This window comes from Adiantum capillus-veneris, chromosome 21 (assembly GCF_014529385.1).
Source record: "Adiantum capillus-veneris isolate H3 chromosome 21, ASM1452938v2, whole genome shotgun sequence".
In the NCBI taxonomy this organism is placed as follows: domain Eukaryota; kingdom Viridiplantae; phylum Streptophyta; class Polypodiopsida; order Polypodiales; family Pteridaceae; genus Adiantum; species Adiantum capillus-veneris.
In genome coordinates this window covers 113,535,419-113,555,411 of record NC_140951.1, presented here as the reverse complement: position 1 = coordinate 113,555,411, position 19,993 = coordinate 113,535,419, and the positions used below count along the sequence as shown (strand labels likewise).

Below are 19,993 nucleotides of genomic sequence, written 5' to 3'. Positions count from 1 at the left end.
AAACCAACCCCCTTGGTGAAAGGTTAGAAAGAACCTTTTGACTATCCCTTGGCAGATAGTGTTTCTTGAAAAACAAAGTGTGAAGGTGTCCAAAAATGACCATCAACACGTACTATGTGATTTAATAATCACATATGTGGTCATACCACAAAACTGTGCTCTTATATGCACACCTAGTGCTATAGAAAAAACGGGAGATCCACGTAGAGCGGAACCCCTAGCTCTTATGGACAGCCATGCTATTGTAAATGCTTGCCGCATCTATACGCCGTGCTATAGATCAGCGTATGCGAGTGTAAGTTTATCAAAACTCAACTCAATCATCGCACCAAAACTTGTAGTGCTTACAACCCATATGTAATGACAAGACTCTTGCTTGGTAGTTAACATCGATGTGGAGTCCACGGGGTAGATCTATTCAAGCTGGAGAACAATCATCCAAGGAATGCCAACAGTTGGAGAACAGTTGGGTCTTACCCGAGATCTGATAATGACTCTTAGCCAGTGTGTGTGACTCCTAGCCATTTGGCAACTAGTGTTCAATCGATGAACCGATGAAGACTAACTTGGATGGCGTCTTGCCCAAGCTCTAGCTGAGAGTTAGAGCACCTTGGCTCAGTCTGACTCACAAGCAAAACATATTCATTATTCCTTGAGAGAAATAAGAAAGAGAGAGAAGGAGAGAATGCGGGGCTGAGGAACTTTGCTTGAATTGGTATGACGTGTATTGTATAGTTGGTGCTCATGCTCGTGTGCATCTTATGCCTAGCCTGTAGCTTATCCTATAAGCATGCAACAATCTACCTTGATGACACTCTCATCGAGAGAGGTAACCGAAATCATATCGGGACCGTCCTACTGTGTAGGGGGCGAGGAGAACTTAAATATGGCACTTTGCCTATGAAGTAAGGCCTAAATTTAGGTTCCTTTTAGTGTTGGTATGCGATGACAGCAACCAAAAAGAAAATTATGGGAAACAATTCATAACTAATACTGTCCTTGAAAGAGTGACCGTGTGAGAGCAGAAGTGTACTTTATACCACCTAGGTAGCATGCCTTGCATACAAAAGTGGAAGCCCTTGGCTACCGTGACAACCGCTAACGTAAAAGTTAACACCATAAGTGCCTTGCAGCGACTAGACTGGTAGGGATTTCGTCAAATGATATCCCGATTAATGTAGGTGCCCCAAACTTGGTTGCCACTACTCTTGACGCCAAGTCAATCGTAACACGAATTAGAACCCTTGCTTCACATGAAATTGTCCAAGCATTTGGTTTTGCACAACAAACAATACTGTCCAAAGTAAATACAAAACGTAAAATTGTGGGACATGTGTATCATATACACCCTCTTGTGCCGTAAAAACCTGCAGACATCTCGGCAAGTTTCCATCAAGTATGTATGTTCATAGCATATTCCCAATGGGAGAAGTTTGTTTTTGGCATGATACATCTCAGCAGCCCCACTTTGTATGCTACCATTGTTCATATCTACAGATACTCTTGCTCACAGACAGATTTTACAGCAAAAGAAAGCCGGCCCTACCAACCATTCAAAGAAAATTGGCCTTGCCGAAGCGTTCAGCAACCCAAGGAACCTCTGTCTTACCAATATACTTGATCAACCTATGAGAGAGTCGTGCTCTTTGCCAACTATGGCAAAAATGCCCAACTGGAATCCATCTAACTCATAGCCGTGGATTCCAATAGACAATGAAATCCCTTGGTTTGATGCAGACTAGCATTAATTGAAAGACCGTCCATATATACTCACAAAGTGTCAACAAGTTCGTATGCTTATAACATATCACCAACTTGGAAAGCCACTATGGGAGATACATAGATCGGAAGTCTGCACAGGATAGCTCAAAGAGGATATATCAAAGAGATATATGGACCAACAAAATCTATGGTCCAATCAACTTATGACCTTTCTGTAAATCAATGCAATCCTTGCTTGCCTTAAATGTTGTGCAAACTAGAAAATAATAGTGCATTTTGGCATGTATAACCCCAATTTTTCCAACCGGTGCAAAGTCAAGCCTTGCTTGACCGTCATCTACACACCAAGGTTTAGTCGCTGCTAACACTCAAATTGCACAATCATGTAAGAAACTGCTATGTCAGTACACACACCTAGTGCATGCTATAGAGAACAAACACATGCTTAATAAGAAAGCAACTGCATACCTCATCAAATACTGTTTGTCGAATGGCCTTGCCATCATACTAATCGAATGAAGAAGAAAACCGAAAAATTTGTGTCAGAAGGCATTGCCTTGCACGACCGATGCATGCGGGCTTGGTGGTCTTTATCACCCTTGCATGGTCTTGCTATAGCCATGCTTGAGGTCGTCCTTTGTGTAGTGCGGCATATATTGTTTGTGGGTTTTGAGTTCCAATCACCTGCTCCTCATAGCCTGCATCGATTCGAGTTCCTATCGAAAGCTGCTCATAGCCGACATTGATTCACATGTGAATTCACGGCCGCATAAGGCGCCTTGCATGATGGGGCTATGGGATTCGTCCCTTCCTAGGGAAAGGGTAGGGCCCACATGTGAAGTCAAAGCCAATAAACGGCTATGGCGAAGACAACGTTGCAGGCCTGTCGTCGAGCAAGAAAGGGAGAGAGAGAGCGATCTCATGCTCTACTAGTTGTGCTATAGAGTCGAAAAGGCTCCAAAAGGGCAGCACGACCACGTTGGTAGCACTCACATCACCGTTGGTGCAGGTCGATTCCTTGCCTTAGCTCTCCTTCACACGCTACGACAGTCCAAGGTCTTCCTTGAACAAGCCCCCAGTTCCACCCATTGTGTCGGGTTCTTGAGCCCGCCATGAAACTCCTTATAGAAGGGGTTACTCTTGGAGTTCCAACCTTGTCTGGACCTTCCATGCACGCCCTCATGAAAACGAGAGAGAGAGAGAGAGAGAGAGAGAGAGAGAGAGAGAGAGAGAGAGAGAGAGAGAGAGAGAGAGAGAGAGAGAGAGAGAGAGAGAGAGAGAGAGAGAGAGAGAGAGAGAGAGAGAGAGAGAGAGAGATCATGCAAAGCCTTGCAAAGGCATGCAAAGTTCCCCCTTCCTCCATAGCCCCTCCCTCTCCCGAGCTCTGATACCAATGTAAGACCCAGGAGCTGTGTAATGAAGATTCTTCGCCCAACCCCCCATTATATAGCCCTTGGCCACTGAATAGAATCTCCCTGTCCGCCTTTAGCAGCCGACCCTTGGCCCGAGTCCTGCTCGTCCGGGTTTGCCCTTGGCATGACAGATAAGATCATTTAGATGCCTTGTTTGAATTTTGAAACTTAAGGTTGGAGGCTATCATTGATGGATAACCTCCAATATAGTGTGAGGTTCTTGAGTGTTGATAGAATCTCTCTCCAATCCTTTAAGATCCCAACACAAAATTATCACTTTTGCTCAGGGAAATGGATACATTTACACACAATTGCTTTGAGATGGAGATCCCACAATTTCTCAATGTATGTTTGCATGTTCTGTCCATCCTCCAATATTAGACTTCTCCATGCTGTGACGACCTGATGTGAAGCCCCATTTGATAGAAATTGCTTCATGATAGCAGATTAGCACGCCTTCCAAGTTTTTGAAGCCTCTCCTTTGGAACTTAGACTTGCTCACCATTGGCAAGCTAATTTTTGAAAGTGTACAACAACATGTCGGAGTTTGAAAGACTTTGAAAAATTATCATCTCCAAAAGCTGCATCAAATTGTTGGATGAATCTCAACACTTTGTCAATATTTCCAAAAGCTCCATCAAAAGGTGATAGTTTTTCCTCCTTCTTTAAACTTACGCAAGTAGTTAGCCCTCTTCCAGGCTGAATGATAATGCCGATGACTTCTTCACTTGGACCTTTGGAATAGCTACTATCTAAACTGAAAGAACTTTTGGATTCAAACGAACTTGATAGTGACGAAGGAGAGGTTGATGCATTCTTCTTTCTCCATTTCTTTTCAGGTTTGTTTTCACTCTCCTCTGAATGAAGAGAGGAAGTGGAGCTTGAAGATCTCTTGTTTATCACTAGAATGACCAATCCGAAAGAGAGAAAATCATTTTAGTAGACCAAAAATGAAATTTAGTGACATTGTCATAACCATCAATGACATTCCCATTGTCAGTATTTGCTCATTATTAGTATGGGAATGATCATTGACTATATATACTCTTATGAACTTTTGTAATGCATTGTTAGGTGCTCACCGATTGAGATGGGGATTGCCTTGAGCCTCACAACTACAATAACTAGCTAGCCAACAACATCTACGACTACTTTTGCTCATTCCCATTTGTAGAGTATCCTTATTTTTGAGAGAAGCTTGCAAGAACAGATTGGCAAGTCACGAGTCACGGCTCACAACAAATGACCGACAAATATGTCTAATGAGAGGGCGTTAATGAGGTTGACAGGGTGAAAAACATGCAAATCTTGCGGTAAAATAACGTGGACAAAAGCTTGATGCAACCTGCACCTTCCACCTTCCTTCCTTCCTTGTGCCACTTAGTGATAAGGGCCTCACTTGAAAGACTTGGGGCATTACGTAGGGCACCTATTTTCCTCTTCAAAGGAGAGAGAAGAAGAGAAAGTCATTGGAGGGGAAGAGAGAGAGAGGAGAGAGGAGAGAGAGGGTTTGTCGATGATTGTGTGCCTGCGTGTTTGAGAGAGAGAGAGAGAGAGAGTGAGAGAGAGAGAGAGATGGACCAACCCGAGCAGCCTAAGCCAAGTCCACCTCCGCCTGAGCAGCCCAGCTTCAAAGTGCCAACGTTGGAGGAGATCAAAGCCCAGGAAATGATGGACAACTGTGCTGTTCGCGGAGTGCTGAGCTTAGTGGGTGGTAAGTTAGCCCGCTCTTTCACGTTTCTACTTGCATTGTTTCTACATGCGTCCATAGTCCACCACTGTCCACACACACACACACACACACACACACACACTCACACACTCATGAGCACAATACAAAGGTCTGAATACTAAGTTCTGTTGCGGCTCTGGAGGTTAAAACAAAATGGAAATCACTCAAAACCACAAAAGACAAAATCAAAGCTAGCTTTCATTCAAGTCTAAATCCTAGGAGGATTAGTACCGGCAATTTTGTGAGCTTGTTTGCAAGACCTGCATGTGCAGACGAGTCCATAGATTAGGTTTTCCAGTTTTGGAACTCTCTTGCATAAATGGTTGTTCATGTGTTTTGGCAAATATTATTACACTACGGTGTGCATCTGGCATGACATGCATGTAGTTTTAGGTTAGAGGAATCCAATGAGCCATTCCTCACGTCAATCGGATTCTTAGGTGGGGAGATGTGCGACAATTCCACCCAAAAACTAACCCCATGGTCAAACTTATTAATAAATCATTTTTATGATTTATTTTGCTGGGTGTAGTGGACAAATTGCCCTACCTAAGCTTGAAGGAGTTTAAGCCAAATTCCTAGCCTACAAAGGGAACCATTCAGCTAGCGTTGCCTCAGATTGCAGCTATTGCCCAAATCAGCCCTAGCGTTTTCTAGAGGAGTAGCCAACGTTTGCATCAGCCTAACGGTTTTAGCTCCATGGCAACAAATCAGCCCAACGATCTCAATTTGCAGCAGATCAGCCTCAGCGTTCTCAGATTTCAGCCCTCTCTGTCGCCGAAAAGTGGCTTGGATCTGCCTTCGTGAGTTTCCCGTTGTGGTCCGGTACCTCGGCAGCCCATCGAGCTTCCCCTCGGCAATTCCCTCGCCGGCATCAAGTGCTCCATTGCTGTCCATCATCGGCATCATTGAGATCAGTGTTTTCAGCCCTGCTTTGCGCGAGAGATCTGTTGCTTTTTTGTAGCTAGCTTTCAATCCTTCGTTCCTTCCACATCGGGAGTACAAATCAGCTCGCAATCCCACATCGAGAAGGATCCAAAGGTGTATCAAATCAGCCTTGGAGGTGCCTCGTCTTGAAGAGTTACCACGGTGACATTCCCCATTCCAGTTAGTAGAGTCTGCACTTGAGGTATTGCATGTGTGTACATCCCATTTACGCAATCTAAAGCAAATACACATTGGCACCGGTGTGGGGGCCCTTGAGAGGGTTGGTTGGACCCCATTGGGTGTCATTCTCCTTCTCTCTCTCTCTCTCTCTCTCTCTCTCCCTCTCTCTCTCTACACATCTCTACCACATTCTCATTCCCTCTCTTCAAGGAAAAGTGAAAGGGAACCATCATTCAAGCTAAAAGCAATCGCTAACGCAAGGAAAAGAAGTAAAGGATTTGTGGAAGTGTAAAACCTAGATTTCCACCATTTGTTGTTGAAACCTGCCTGTTAAAACTTAATCCAAAAAGGGCGGTAGACCTTAGACTTAAACCTTATTTGCTTTCACCCATTTAATTTGTCGCCCACTTTACTTGTACTTTCAAGACACAACAAAGGGGAAAGGGATACAGGCTGCTAGATTGCACCTGTATGAGAAGACTGACACCAAATTGGCCCCTAAATAGGCGCCCCTTTCGATATTTCTTTATTCTTTAAAATAGGGAATAAACGCTGTGGTTCCCTACAAGTGCCCTGCACAACCTTGGCTGAATTTCAAATGTTCTGGCCCGATTTTGGCAAGATAACTGTACTAGGACCCTTCACAGTCAGTATTCCCACGCATTGGATGACTTTCCCGACGCATACGGACACTTTGCAAAACCTAGCGAGAATTTGCAGCACGCTGAATTCTCTGTTTTCTGCCCCGAAAATGCGCCAGATCACGTGTACAACGGTCCCCTTGCGTCCTCGAACCTCCTGGGGGTATTAGGGTTTGTTTAGGGCCAAAACCCTAAACCTGCAAAAATACACAACAGTCTGTAATTCACTGTTTCGGGCTCCATTTTGCGTGCCGGTTGCATCCGTAGCAAGTCCTCGAGCTCCCGCACCTGTAGGGCTACTTGCCCTTTGAATCGGACGAGATTTCGCACGTGAAACCTCTCCGAATCACTTGTACCTGCGGGGGACTAGCCGCTAGCTAATCCAGTACCTGTGCAAGAGGCTCTTGCCTCGGCAATCGCGCATGAACCCACACAACTATACATTGGTCAATTGAAAAGCCCACTAGAGGGCACAACATACTGCAGGGAATCACTCCTGGCACCGCATTGTACATAAGAGGGAAAGAAAGCACTCCGTAGCTCTCAACCTGTGACAGAAAACTGAAAATGAGCCCTCTCTTCTCTAAATTCAGCGCCACTTCTTCATGCATGAGGAAAGTGTATTTACAGGCCATTTCCCGTTTCGGGGTTGCCGCCTAAAAATCTCCCGACCAGTTGCCTAGTTGACTTCACGGCAGAGTAATAAAATGTTCCCCTTGTCATTCCGGAGGTAATGATGCGAACACATTTTCAGGTCCCAAAATAGCAGTTCCCTAAATTTCAGGAGATGCTGCCATTGTATCTTTCTAGGTCATCTGACCCTCTTTGTACACTGCAGCCACACCAAGAACTGAAATGTAGCCTTTGTAGCCAAGGATTCCACTTTGGCTAGTCAATGACCCCACTTTGGCTAACCATAGTCCTTGTCCAACCTTAGTGCTCTCTTGCCCTCGGGCCTGGACTCCCTCTGAACAGTTCCACACTAGCTATGCAATGTAGGGCAGTTAGATTTCTAGAGGGGTGTTTCCAAAAAGTGAAAATAAATAAATAATAAGAAAGAAATCAACAAAAAGGATAGATAGTAGTCACATGCTGGTGACATACCCCCCTCTTGAAATCTCAAACGTCCTCGTTTGCATCTATGTCGTACATGCTCACAGTCAATACTCGGGTGTGCGCACACCTGTCGACACATGTACGACACATACATGCTCATTGTCAACCCTGGTGTATTCAACATCTCGTTGACACATGTATTGCCTTTGTGGGAACCCTTTCCCAATGACATAGTGGTAGCTTCGCACTCTGCCATTGCTTTGAGTCATTAACTTTCCAATGACAAAATGGTAGCTACGCATTTTGCCAGTCTTTTAGTACACGTTGGATCCAGTAACACTTTCGAGCATACCCAAACCGACAGTTTAAGAATGCAGTTACACATGTACCCTTTAATAGAAGCAATTACTGTATCCTTGAGAAACTGACAAGAAATACTCACTTCTATAGCACTAACCACACTTTTGGACATTCCGTAAGAGCAATTGCCAAACTGACAATCTGTACAACTCTAACATTCATGTAACATGTACTTGATTTGAGCTCACTTTAAATACCATGTACATCATTTCTTTCAGAAGCCATTGTCACACTGACAATCGATGTAGCTTTGAAACTCAAGGGGTCAAGGTAGGTTACAAATCGAAGGCTTCAAGGTAAAGTGATAACATAGTTGGTGACTTTGCAAGTTCACCTTCTTCCATCCACTTAGCATCCATTGGTGGATAGTTTCTGAACTTTACCAAGTAACGCCTAGCAACCTTGCCTTTCACTTTTCTTTCTTTATGTGCCAAAATCTGTTCCGAGGACCAAGATCTCGTCAAGTTCTTCGACTTCCGGCTGATCTTCAATTGGCATATCCTCTGGCACATCACCCACATAGGGTCTGAGAAGACTCACATGAAACGCATTGTGAATCTTCCAACTCTTAGGCAATTTCAGCCTATATGCAACATCATTGATTATGTCGCATACTTGAAAAGGCCCATAGTAACGCATGCCGAGCTTTGGAAACAGTCTGTCCTTGCCCTTCATCTTCTCTAACCTTGCCTTTTCAAAGCGTAGAAGCACCCAATCACCAAGTGAAAATACCACTTCACGACGGTGACGATCAACTGCTTTCTTTTGCTTTGCCCGAGTCTTTTCTAAGGCCACTTTGACCTTCTTGTACATTTCATCCATGTCCTGAACATACTTGTCTGCTTCAAATATCTTGTCCTTTGTATGCAGTATGGGAGGAACTTTCTTGCCACCTTCAACTATCTCAAAAGGTGCCTTGCCAGTTGATGAATGCACTGTATTATTGTATGCATACTCCACCAATGGCAAATATTGCTCCCACTTTCCTTTATGCTCTGACACATAGCACTTCAACAAATCTAGGACAATAGAATTTGCCTCTTCTGACTGCCCATATGTTTGAGGATGAAATGACGAAGAGAATTTGAGCGTGGTGCCCATATTCTCAACCAAGCCTCTCCAGAACAAACTTGTCATGCGTGGATCACGGTCGCTAACAATCGACTGTGGCATGCCATGATACTTGAAAATGTTGCTCATAAACAAGCGTGCCATCTGATCTGGCTTTATCTTCTTCTGACAGGAATAAAATGAGCCTGCTTGCTGAATCTGCAAATGATGGTCCAAATACCATTGTTTCCTATCTGCGTTCTCGGAAGATCAAAGATAAAATCCATAGCAATACTTTCCCATGGTTTATCTGGAATAGGTAGTGGTTGCAGTAACCCTAGTGCCTTTTGCCTGTCAAACTTGACCTTCTGGCATATTAGGCATTCTTGCACAAAGGCATCCTTATCTCTTCTTAGTGTAGGCCAGTAGAAGAATGTCTCAACCGCTTTAACTGTAGCATCGATACCACGATGCCCTGCATACGGTGGACATGACTCTCTTTTATAACTTTGCGTCGCAATGGCTTTGTGACACACAATCTGCCATGCATCATCATGAACCCATCTTTGATAAGATAGTGTTCATGGCGTTGTCTATCCATTAGTTGCTCGAAGACCCTTGCAAAATCTTCATCATTTGCATACTGTTCCCGCATATCATCAAGCTCATGATGATAAGGAATTGACACAGCTGAAATTTGTGGCTTTCTTGACAAGACATCAGCCACAACGTTCTTCTTGCCTTCCACATGCACAATCTGAAAATGGAACATGGACAAGATATTTGCCCATCGCATATGCTTCTCAGATAACTTTGCCTGTGTCAAGAAGTATCGCAAGGTCTGATGATCCGTTTGGACAACGAAATCTGCACCTAGCAGGTAGTGTTTCCAACTTAAGAGCGCATGAATCACGGCCTGCAGTTCTTTTTCATAGACTTGCATAGTCTTTTCTGGCCCTTGCAAGATTCTACTCTCATAGGCTACTACCCTGCCATCTTGCATTAGCACTGCACCAAGGCTACTACCGCAGGCGTCACACTGGATCACAAATGACTTCCTAAGATCTGGCAACACAATGATTGGATCTAAAGTCATCTTTTCCTTTAAGAGATTAAAAGCTGAAATCTCTTTCTGTGTCCATCTAAAGGTGACTGCCTTCTTTTGAAGAGCATGTAAAGGTGAAGCAATCTCAACGAAATTTCGGATAAACCTTCTGTAATAGGAGCATAGTCCCAAGAAGCTTCGGACATCGTGTACTGTCTTCAAATCTGGCCATGACTTGATCGCTTCAACTTTTGTAGGATCCATTCTGACACCATCCTTTGAGACAATGTGTCCGAGAAAATGAATCTCTTCCAAAAAAAAATTCACTTTTCTTTGCATTGATGAGCAACCTATGGTTGCGTAGCTCTTTGAACACAATGGCCAAGTGATGCCTATGCTCCTCTTCATTCTTTGAGTAGACTATCATGTCGTCAAAGAATGTACCTACAAACTGTTGTGGACGGAAAATTCTGTCCATCATCCTATTGAACGTAGCAGGAGCATTTGTGAGACCAAAGGGCATCACTAAAAATTCGTAAAGGCCAAACGTTGTTCTAAAAGCAGTCTTGTGCACATCCTCTGATCTAATGCGGATCTGATGGTACCCACTCTTTAGAACCTGCTAAACATAGCTGCTGCTCCTAATTTGTCCAGAATATCATCAGTTCTAAGTATAGGGAACCTATTCTTGATGGTATTCTTGTTCAGTGCACGGTAGTCGATGCACATACGCCATGAGCCATCCTCTTTCTGCACCAACAACACTGGAGAACAGAATGGAGATGAACTGGGCTGAATCAGCCCCTTTTCTAACAGTTCCCGTATTTGGCTCATTATCTCTTTCTGTTGAGCCGCACTAACCCTGTACGGAGGCTTATTTGGTGGGCTACTGCCTGGCACCAAATCTATCGCATGGTCCTCGGGTCTCTCTGGCAGTAATTGAGACGGTAATGAATCGGAAAAACAGTCACTATACTGTTGTAAAAACATTGACCTTTCTTTATCTAACACAAATAAATTTGATTCATCACAATCTGACACTTCACGTGCAAAAACCAAGTACGCAGAAAGATGCTTTTTCATTACAGAAGTAATAGCAGAAGTTGATACAGTGGGAATAGACTCCCCTTTAAGCTTTACATCCAGAATGTGAGTCTTTCCCCTGCTCTGTACAGTGATCTTTTTGTTGTAGGCATCCATGATTCCCTGTACACGAAACAACCAAGGAATACCTAGCAACACATCACATTCGTCCAGTGGCATGATGTAAAATTTTTCAGCATCTACATAGGACTGGATATGTAGGCGTAACTTTCCGATGATAGGTGTCACAGCCTCTGTATGGCCAGGACATGCCAAACCTGCCTCTGCTGTATACCCCATCTCTTCAGGTCTGATTCCCAATTTTGAAGCCAATTCTGGGGAAATGAAGTTGGCTTTGGCACCTGGATCAAAGAAGATAAGCACTGTTTGATCCCTGACCTTTCCCCTTGCTCTGCAAAGCTCACTTGCATCTGAATTTGGCTTGTCGCCCACCATATCTGGCACTAGACCAGCCATGGGCCTCTTTCCTTTCCTGTCCTCCTTGTCTTCAGAATCAGCTGGCCTTTTCTTTTGAGGACAATTGTAAGCAATGTGGCCAGGCTGCTCACAGATAAAGCATTTGTTCTCTGACCTCAGGACCTTCTTTTGCTCTTCCGACTTGCGAGGAAAACGTCTTTTCCATTTCTTTGCTGGTCCCTTTTCTGATTCAGCCGTAGCTTTGCCTTTCCCTGCGTTGGCGGGATCCCGAGTCCCTTTAGGAACCTCATCGGGAACGTACTTCTTCGTTGAATTTTTCTTGGTTGATCCTTCCTGGACGCCAGTATTAAATTCACAATCTTCTCCCTTGAGCAAACCATTGCCAGTGTTTGCTACCTTGATGAGCTGCGTCAAAGTAGTGACTTTGGTCTTCGTACAATACTTTCTCAATCCTTTGGGTAGGCCACAACATTATTTTTCAATCTGTTCTGTCAATGGCACAAACCTATAGGAAGTTACTGGAAATAGAGCTTTCCAAAACTTCCGATTGTAGTCATCCAGATTCTTGCAAGTGGCAGCATTAAGCTGGTGCCATTCTGTCATGACATTTGCTTCAAAGTCATCAGATAACCATGCTGTTGCAAAAATCTGCTTGAAGTAAATCCATGTGGACGGAGCTTGCCCTTGAAGCAATAAAGGTGTCCACCATTGTCCCACATTCCCTGTCAAGAAAGTGGCTGCCTTGCGGACCTTTGAAGCCTCTGTAAAGTTTCCCCTTGCATAGGCCTTGTCAAACTGCATAGGCCTTGTCAAACTGTTGGAGGAATGAGAGAGCCTTCTTCCTGTCATCAAACCCTGTAAAGGTCGTGAATGTCACACCTTTGCCACCTTCTTTGTACGGAGTTGGCCTCTCCAGTGGCGTTAAGTTGTCATATGGAAGTGACTGAAACATGGGAACACTGTTAGGGTTCATCTGTGTTCCTTGACGGCTATTAAGTTGACTTGGAAATGCCATATTTGGCTGTTGATTTGTAATTCCAGCCATACCAAAATTTGCCCGTGGCATCCCAAATTGGCCCTGAATGCTTTGAAACCCTGGTAGCATGCCCGTGACACCATACATGGGGTTAGGCATCATTGTTTGAGCACTCCCGAACACTGTTCGTGGCGTGTAAAACCGATTTCCAGGTGCATGACCAGCCATGCTCTGGAATACCGATCCACCTCCAAAATAGCCAGGGTGTACTGAAGGTGGTGGAAAGACTTGTTGCATAGCCTGTATGTTGCTTCCCTGCCCATTAGAACCAGCTATAGGCTGTTGAAAAGTGGTTGACTGAACTGGTACAGCTTGAAAGATTGGCATCTCAACCACATGTTCTTGCACCTTAGGCACAGGTTGTGGAGATTGCATATTCTCCGTCAAGTGTACAAGTGTTTCCATTGACTCTGCAGTATGAATCACCTGTGCTTGAGCCTTTACAGGCTTTTGAATATGATCCAGTGACCCAACTTGCTGAGACGGAAGAGGAGGTTGCAGAAAGGCTAAGAACCTCGGGTTCTGCATTACTTGTGTGAACATAGCCATAGCAGTAGCCAACTGGGACTTGAATATATCATCATCCGACTGTGGTGGTCTTGAAGACTCACCCACTTCATGTGTCTGTTGACCCTGCGAAGAGGAAACCTTTTCAGTCACATCATCTGGTCTGTCAACCATAATTGCAATTCCCTGTGTCTGGTGTATGATCCCCTGTGTCTTCAAGCCCAAACTGACCAAGGCCCAGTTCTATGGGAAAAAGTGATTTAATCCCGGCGATGGAACCATGAAACCGGCTTGTTAATCCAAAAAGGGCGGTAGACCTAGACTTAAACCTTATTTGCTTTCACCCATTTAATTTGTCGCCCACTTTACCTGTACTTTCAAGACACAACAAAGGGGAAAGGGATACAGGCTGCTAGATTGCACCTGTATGAGAAGACCGACACCAAATTGGCCCCTAAATAGGCGCCCCTTTCGATATTTCTTTATTCTTTAAAATAGGGAATAAACGCTGTGGTTCCCTACAAGTGCCCTGCACAACCTTGGCTGAATTTCAAATGTTCTGGCCCGATTTTGGCAAGATAACTGTACTAGGACCCTTCACAGTCAGTATTCCCACGCATTGGATGACTTTCCCGACGCATACGGACACTTTGCAAAACCTAGCGAGAATTTGCAGCACGCTGAATTCTCTGTTTTCTGCCCCGAAAATGCGCCAGATCACGTGTACAACGGTCCCCTTGCGTCCTCGAACCTCCTGGGGGTATTAGGGTTTGTTTAGGGCCAAAACCCTAAACCTGCAAAAATACACAACAGTCTGTAATTCACTAATTCGGGCTCTGTTTTGCGTGCCGGTCGCATCCGTAGCAAGTCCTCGAGCTCCCGCATCTGTAGGGCTACTTGCCCTTTGAATCGGACGAGATTTTGCACGTGAAACCTCTCCGAATCACCTGTACCTGTGGGGGATTAGCCGCTAGCTAATCTAGTACCTTTGCAAGAGGCTCTTGCCTCGGCAATCGCGCATGAACCCACACAACTGTACATTGGTCAATTGAAAAGCCCACTAGAGGGGCATAACATACTGCCATAGGGGAGAGAGAGGGCAGTGCGTAGCGTGCAGGGCATCACTTTTGGCACCGCACTGTACATAAGAGGGAAAGGAAGCACTCCATAGCTCTCAACCTGTGACAGAAAACTGAAAATGAGCCCTCTCTTCTCTAAATTTAGCGCCACTTCTTCATGCATGAGGAAAGTGCACAGAAATGTGCCACTTGGCACATTTACAGGCCATTTCCCGTTTCGGGGTTGCCGCCTAAAAATCTCCCGACTTCACGGCAGAGTAATAAAATGTTCCCCTTGTCATTCCGGAGGTAATGACACGAACACATTTTTAGGTCTCAAAATAGCAGTTCCCTAAATTTTAGGAGATGCTGCCATTGTATCTTTCTAAGTCATCTGACCCTCTTTGTACACTGCAGCCACACCAAGAACTGAAATGTAGCTTCTGTAGCCAAGGATTCCACTTTGGCTAGTCAATGACCCCACTTTGGCTAACCATAGTCCTTGTCCAACCTTAGTGCTCTCTTGCCCTCGGGCCTAGACTCCCTATGAACAGTTCCACACTAGCTATGCAATGTAGGGCAGTTAAATTTCTAGAGGGGTGTTTCCAAAAAGTGAAAATAAATAAATAATAAGAAAGAAATCAACAAAAAGAATAGATAGTAGTCACATGCTAGTGACAGTTGTACCGTTTCGCTCAAGGACATTTCTCTTAGGGAACTGCAAGATTGTCCATTGCGCGTAGGACCGTACGCCTTTGAGTGTAGGAAATGCAAACATTGCATATTGGGGATTACAGTTGTGGTGCGATTACGAGGGTGGTTGACTTGGTGTGCGCACGCTTGACCACCTCGGCATAAAGAAATCCTAGCATGGATTTTTGCAGTCATAACTTCTTCAACATGACAGATCGCATCGTTGAAGACATGCATTGGAAACATGAAGGTGTTGATTGCGAGTATCAGGATTTGTTAACGGCCTTTGACGACAAAGGAAGGTGCCATCGAGATTGGCCTATTAGCTTTGTAGTCTTGACATTGTTTGCACAACGATCTCTCTCATCTGCTTGGAGAATTCCATCATTCGGAAGAGGCATTGCATTGTCATTGATTTGTACACATCTTTGGCAGCACATCAAGTCCACACCATTTGCTTCTTCTTAGCAATTGGTGGCCCTTAATCCGGAGTCAAAGGGTTCCAATCCGAGGCAACCACCGCAAGAGTTCGCAGGCATCGTGAGCCTATGTTTGCAGCCACATCCGTTGCAGAGACGAGGTTTCTGTGAGAGTGCACATGTGCGGAAGCGTGAGAGAGGAGAGGAGAGGAGAGGAGAGAGAGAGACAGTAGATACAAACACAAGATGCTGGTGTAGGGAAGAGGGGGCTGATCACCCCCCATGACTACCAGGAGCAAAAGACCCAATACAACAACCAGATGATCTCTGTGAGATGTGGAAGTGGGTACCCCCCTAGCCCTATAAGTAGGTGCCCAAGGGTAGGTAGGGCAAGGCCTGATAAAAATCCCCACGACCCAACAGAAGAAATGATATATGGAAATATATGAGGGTGCCTGGACAAGGTGGGTGGTTGACCCCAAACTCGGGCAACTGGACCGGGAGCAACCTAGACTATGGGTGGCCAGCCCGGAGACATACTAGCCGTACAAGTATGCCCTAGACCTGTGAAGCAGCAGAATGTGTAAGTCTTAACACCCCCTCTCAACACCTGATGCTGGACAAACCGTATGAAGCTGAAGATGTGAGGCAAATGATGAAGATGTCTGCTGCCATGTCCATCGAAGGACAAGACTCCGCGGGTGTAGCAGCAGTCTGGGGTGTTCCAACCGCCAAGAAATCTCCGAGGAAAGATGCCATCACGAGCAGTGTAGCAAACGGTGTAGGGAGGGTGGTAAATCACAGTCACAACCCCAAGTGGGTTGAAAACAGAGAAAACAGCAGTGGATATATGGCTGAAATCTGAAGTGAACGAAGAGGATTCTCGCCGGCAAGGCACCGAATGCCAAGCCGGGTTGGTGGTTGCAAGATCCGGGGTGAGGCCAAGCGCTCCCCTCTTCTGCTGAAAACGCAGCACCTTCCAAAAAATGTAGCTGCTGGCTGAAAATGCAGATGCTCCCAAAAACGCAACTGATGACTGAAAACGCAGGTGGAGGGAGGGGTTTTCAGGCGAGGAAAGAGCTTGAGAAGGCCAGCGCTAGGTGCCAAATCTGGTGATCGCCATGGGAAAGCAAAAACGCAGGTGGAAAAGGGTTTCTCCGCAACAAAAAGCTCAGAATTCCATTGCTTGCCTGGCTGATGCAAAAACGCTGGCTGATCCTTCTTGGTAGAGAAGACTGATGCAGAAGGTGATGCGGTCCCAGACCATGGAAAGCTGACGCTGCTGATACCATGTGAGAGTGCATGTGTGCTGAAGCGTGAGAGAGGAGAGGGGAGAGAGAGATAGACAATGGATACATGGTGTAGGGAAGAGGGGGCGATCAGCCCCCCATGACTACCAGGAGCAGAAGACCCAGTACAACAATTATATGATCTCTGTGAGATGTGGAAGTGGGTACCCCCCTGCCCCTATAAATAGGTGCCCAAGGGGAGGTAGGGCAAGGCCTGATAAAAATCCCCACGACCCAACAGAAAAATGATATATGGAAATATATGAAGGTGCCCTGACAAGGTGGGCGGCCAGCCCCAAACTCAGGCATCCGGACCAGGAGCAACCTAGACTATGGGTGGCCAGCCCAGAGACATACTAGTCGTACAAGTATGCCCTAGACCTGTGAAGCAGCAGAGTGGTGTAAGTCAATAGTTTCTTGGCGGTTTTGTGAGACATCACATAGAGGACTTGCCATGGTTTGAGGGCATTCCAAGGGCATCTCCATCTTCATCTCCCATTTGGCGTTGCTCCTGCCAATCTTCTCGCGTAGGGGCTGTAACAAACTTGGACACCCCAAGTCAAGATTCTACCACTGCACAGCAGAGATTCACTTCAAAACAGTTCACAATTCACAATTAGGTCGACATGGCCCGGTGTAGTTCCAAAGACTGGCGCGCCTTTCGGTATTTCTTTTTGTATTTATCTGTGTTCAAAGTACAAGAGAGTGGGTAGGTGCTCACTCTCAGACTCTGTGTCCAGATGCCTTGAGAAGTGAGGCCCTGCCCACTAATTTATAGATACTAGGGATGCCCCAAAAGTAGAGCCCCAAAAGCAATAAAACTTAAAAGCTTTTCTCTTTTAAAAGCAACTATCCCAAAAGCTTCTCAAATTAAAGCTGTCCTAAAATCTGCCAACGCTTTTTCTTGCAGTTTCCGTACGAAAATGCCACGTCAGCCTGTCAGTGCAGATTGCGCCGCAAATCCCGCCGCATTGTTTGGAATGTCGTACCAGCCTGTCGGCGCATATTGCGGGGTTCCATACAGTCTACCACGTGTCATTGTTCGAGGGCCAGCCACGTCATCGGTTTGTGACAGGGGCACCATAGGCTGGTCAGTAACCTTTGTGGACATCGACGTGTGTACATCCCGCCATTCGCTCGACGAGCATCCATCTGGTCTGCAGTTTGGTTCACACCATCCGAGTTGGGGTAGCAAAGGTTATTGTCTGGCGGTAACCAAGAAGGGCATCGTTAATCCTAGAGGCACTCCATGGTTTGCAAGTAGATGCATCATCACCATCCTTGTGTTTGGGGCATTTCCACATCATCCAAGGGAGCCTCTCTCTCTCAAAAGTCGCCATGGAGGACGCTATCTAGAAGGAACTTCATTCGAGACCATCTTATGGTGTGCATGGAGTTCGGTACGAGTACCTCACCTTAAGGAGGAGGCGATGTCACGTGCACATGGCTGTGTGTGCCATGTGCATATACTTCATCAACTTCCAAAGCTAGTTTTCCCCTTCTTCCTAGACAGGAGTGTCTAGAACCCTAGGAGGATTAGTTTCGGCAATTTTGTGAGCCTGTTCGTAGGACATGCATGTCCGGACGAGTCCATTAGATTAGGTTTTCCAGTTTTGGAACCCTCTTGCATAAATGGTTTGTACACGCGTTTTGATATATGTTAGTACACTACTGTGGGCATCTGGCATGACGTGCATGTAGTTTTAGGTTAGAGGAATCCCACGAGTGATTCCCTGCTTCGATTGGATTCCCGAGTGGGAACATGTGTGAGAGTTTTACCCATAAACTAACCTCCCGGTCAAACTTATTAATAAATAATTTTTATGATTTATTTTGTTGAGTTTAGTGGACAATTTGCTCTACCTAAGCCTAAAGGAGTTTATAAGCCAAATTCCTAGCCTATAAAGGGAACCATTCAGCTAGCGTTTTGCCGTTTCCTCAGATTGCAGCTATTGCCCAGATCAGCCCTAGCGTTTTCATGCAGAGGAGAAGCAATCTCCGCAAACTTTTGAGTGAACCGTCGATAGTAAGATCAGAAGCCCAGAAAACTATGAACCTCATGAATTTTCTTCAAACCTGGCCAATCTTTGATGGTCTCAATCTTTGCCGGATCCATTTTGACACCCTGTGCAGAGAGGGTGTGTCCCAAAAAGTGAATCTTTGGTAAGAAAAACTCACTCTTCTTTCCATTTACTACCAACCGATGTTGCCTTAGCGCCTGAAATACCTGTAGGAGGTGTTGTCAATGCTCTGTGTCATTCTTGGAGAATACGATGATGTCGTCGAAAGGGGTGCCCACAAATGACCTATACTCTCAAAAAATCCTGTCCATCATTCTGTTGAAGGTTGCAGGAGCATTTGTGAGACCAAAAGGCATCTCCAAATACTCGTACAAACCAAAGTACGTCCTGAAGGCGGTCTTGTATACATCTCTAGGAGTAATCTTGATCTGATGAGTCACTTTTTAGGTCGATTCTACTGAAACAAGTAGAACCTTGTAACCTGTCCAGTATATCATGGATCCTAGGTATTGGGAATCTGTTCTTGATGGTGACTTTATTGAGAGCCCTGTAGTCAATGCACATTCTCCAAGATCCATGTTTCTTTAAAACCAAAAGCCCATACGAACAAAATGGTGAGGTACTGGGTTGAATCAATCCTTTGTTCAACAATTCTTTCACTTGGTTCATAATCTTCTCGTTTTGGGCTTTGCTTACAGTGTAAGGTGGCGGATTTGGTGGTGTACTACCTGGAATCAAATCAAACTTGTGATCTTTAGGACGTTGAGGAGGTAACTTCCTTGGTAAGCCTTTTGAGAAGCAGTTAGCTTGAGCTTGCAAAAATTCTTGTCGTTCCTTCTCAAGGTCGGGCAAATTTGACATTTTCTTGTCATCTATCTCATTTAAGAAGATAGAGTAAACAAAAGACTAGATTTCATTAATTTAGAAATGGCCGAAGTCGATACAAGTGGGACTGACTAGATATTCAATTTTACATCAAGTACTATTTCTCTACCCTTTTCATTTTTCAGAGTTGGTTTTCTTGCCCTGTAGTTGACCACCACATTGTTCTTGTGGAACCAAGGGATTCCTAATACGACGTCATGCCCTTCCAAAGGCATGATATAAAAGTCCTCGTGCCCCAAATACCCCTGACAATGCAACATGTGTAATGGCAAGTCCCGTTCGCGTGCCGCTAGAATTGCCTTAGTCGGTGGTCCCATTTCTTTTGGTGTAATTCCAAGTCGAGCCGCCAATTCTGTCGAAATGAAGTTGGCCTTGGCTCCTCCATCGAAGAAGATAAGGGCTTCTTGATCTCGTACTTTGCCCCATGATTTGTAGAGCT

At 45.1% G+C, this 19,993-nt stretch overlaps 1 protein-coding gene across 1 annotated transcript in view; it reads left to right on the top strand.

Annotated features, from left to right (window-relative positions):
• The first annotated feature begins 4,591 nt into the window (after window positions 1-4,591).
• The window catches only part of LOC147431562 (Mitochondrial import inner membrane translocase subunit Tim17/Tim22/Tim23 family protein), a 65,767-nt gene continuing 50,365 nt past the window's right edge, over window positions 4,592-19,993 (top strand). Inside the window, exon 1 of the mRNA XM_086494120.1 lies at window positions 4,592-4,848. Within this exon, the coding sequence (XP_086350246.1) occupies window positions 4,710-4,848 (139 nt within the window). The 5' untranslated portion in view covers window positions 4,592-4,709. The remainder of the gene's footprint in view (window positions 4,849-19,993) is intronic.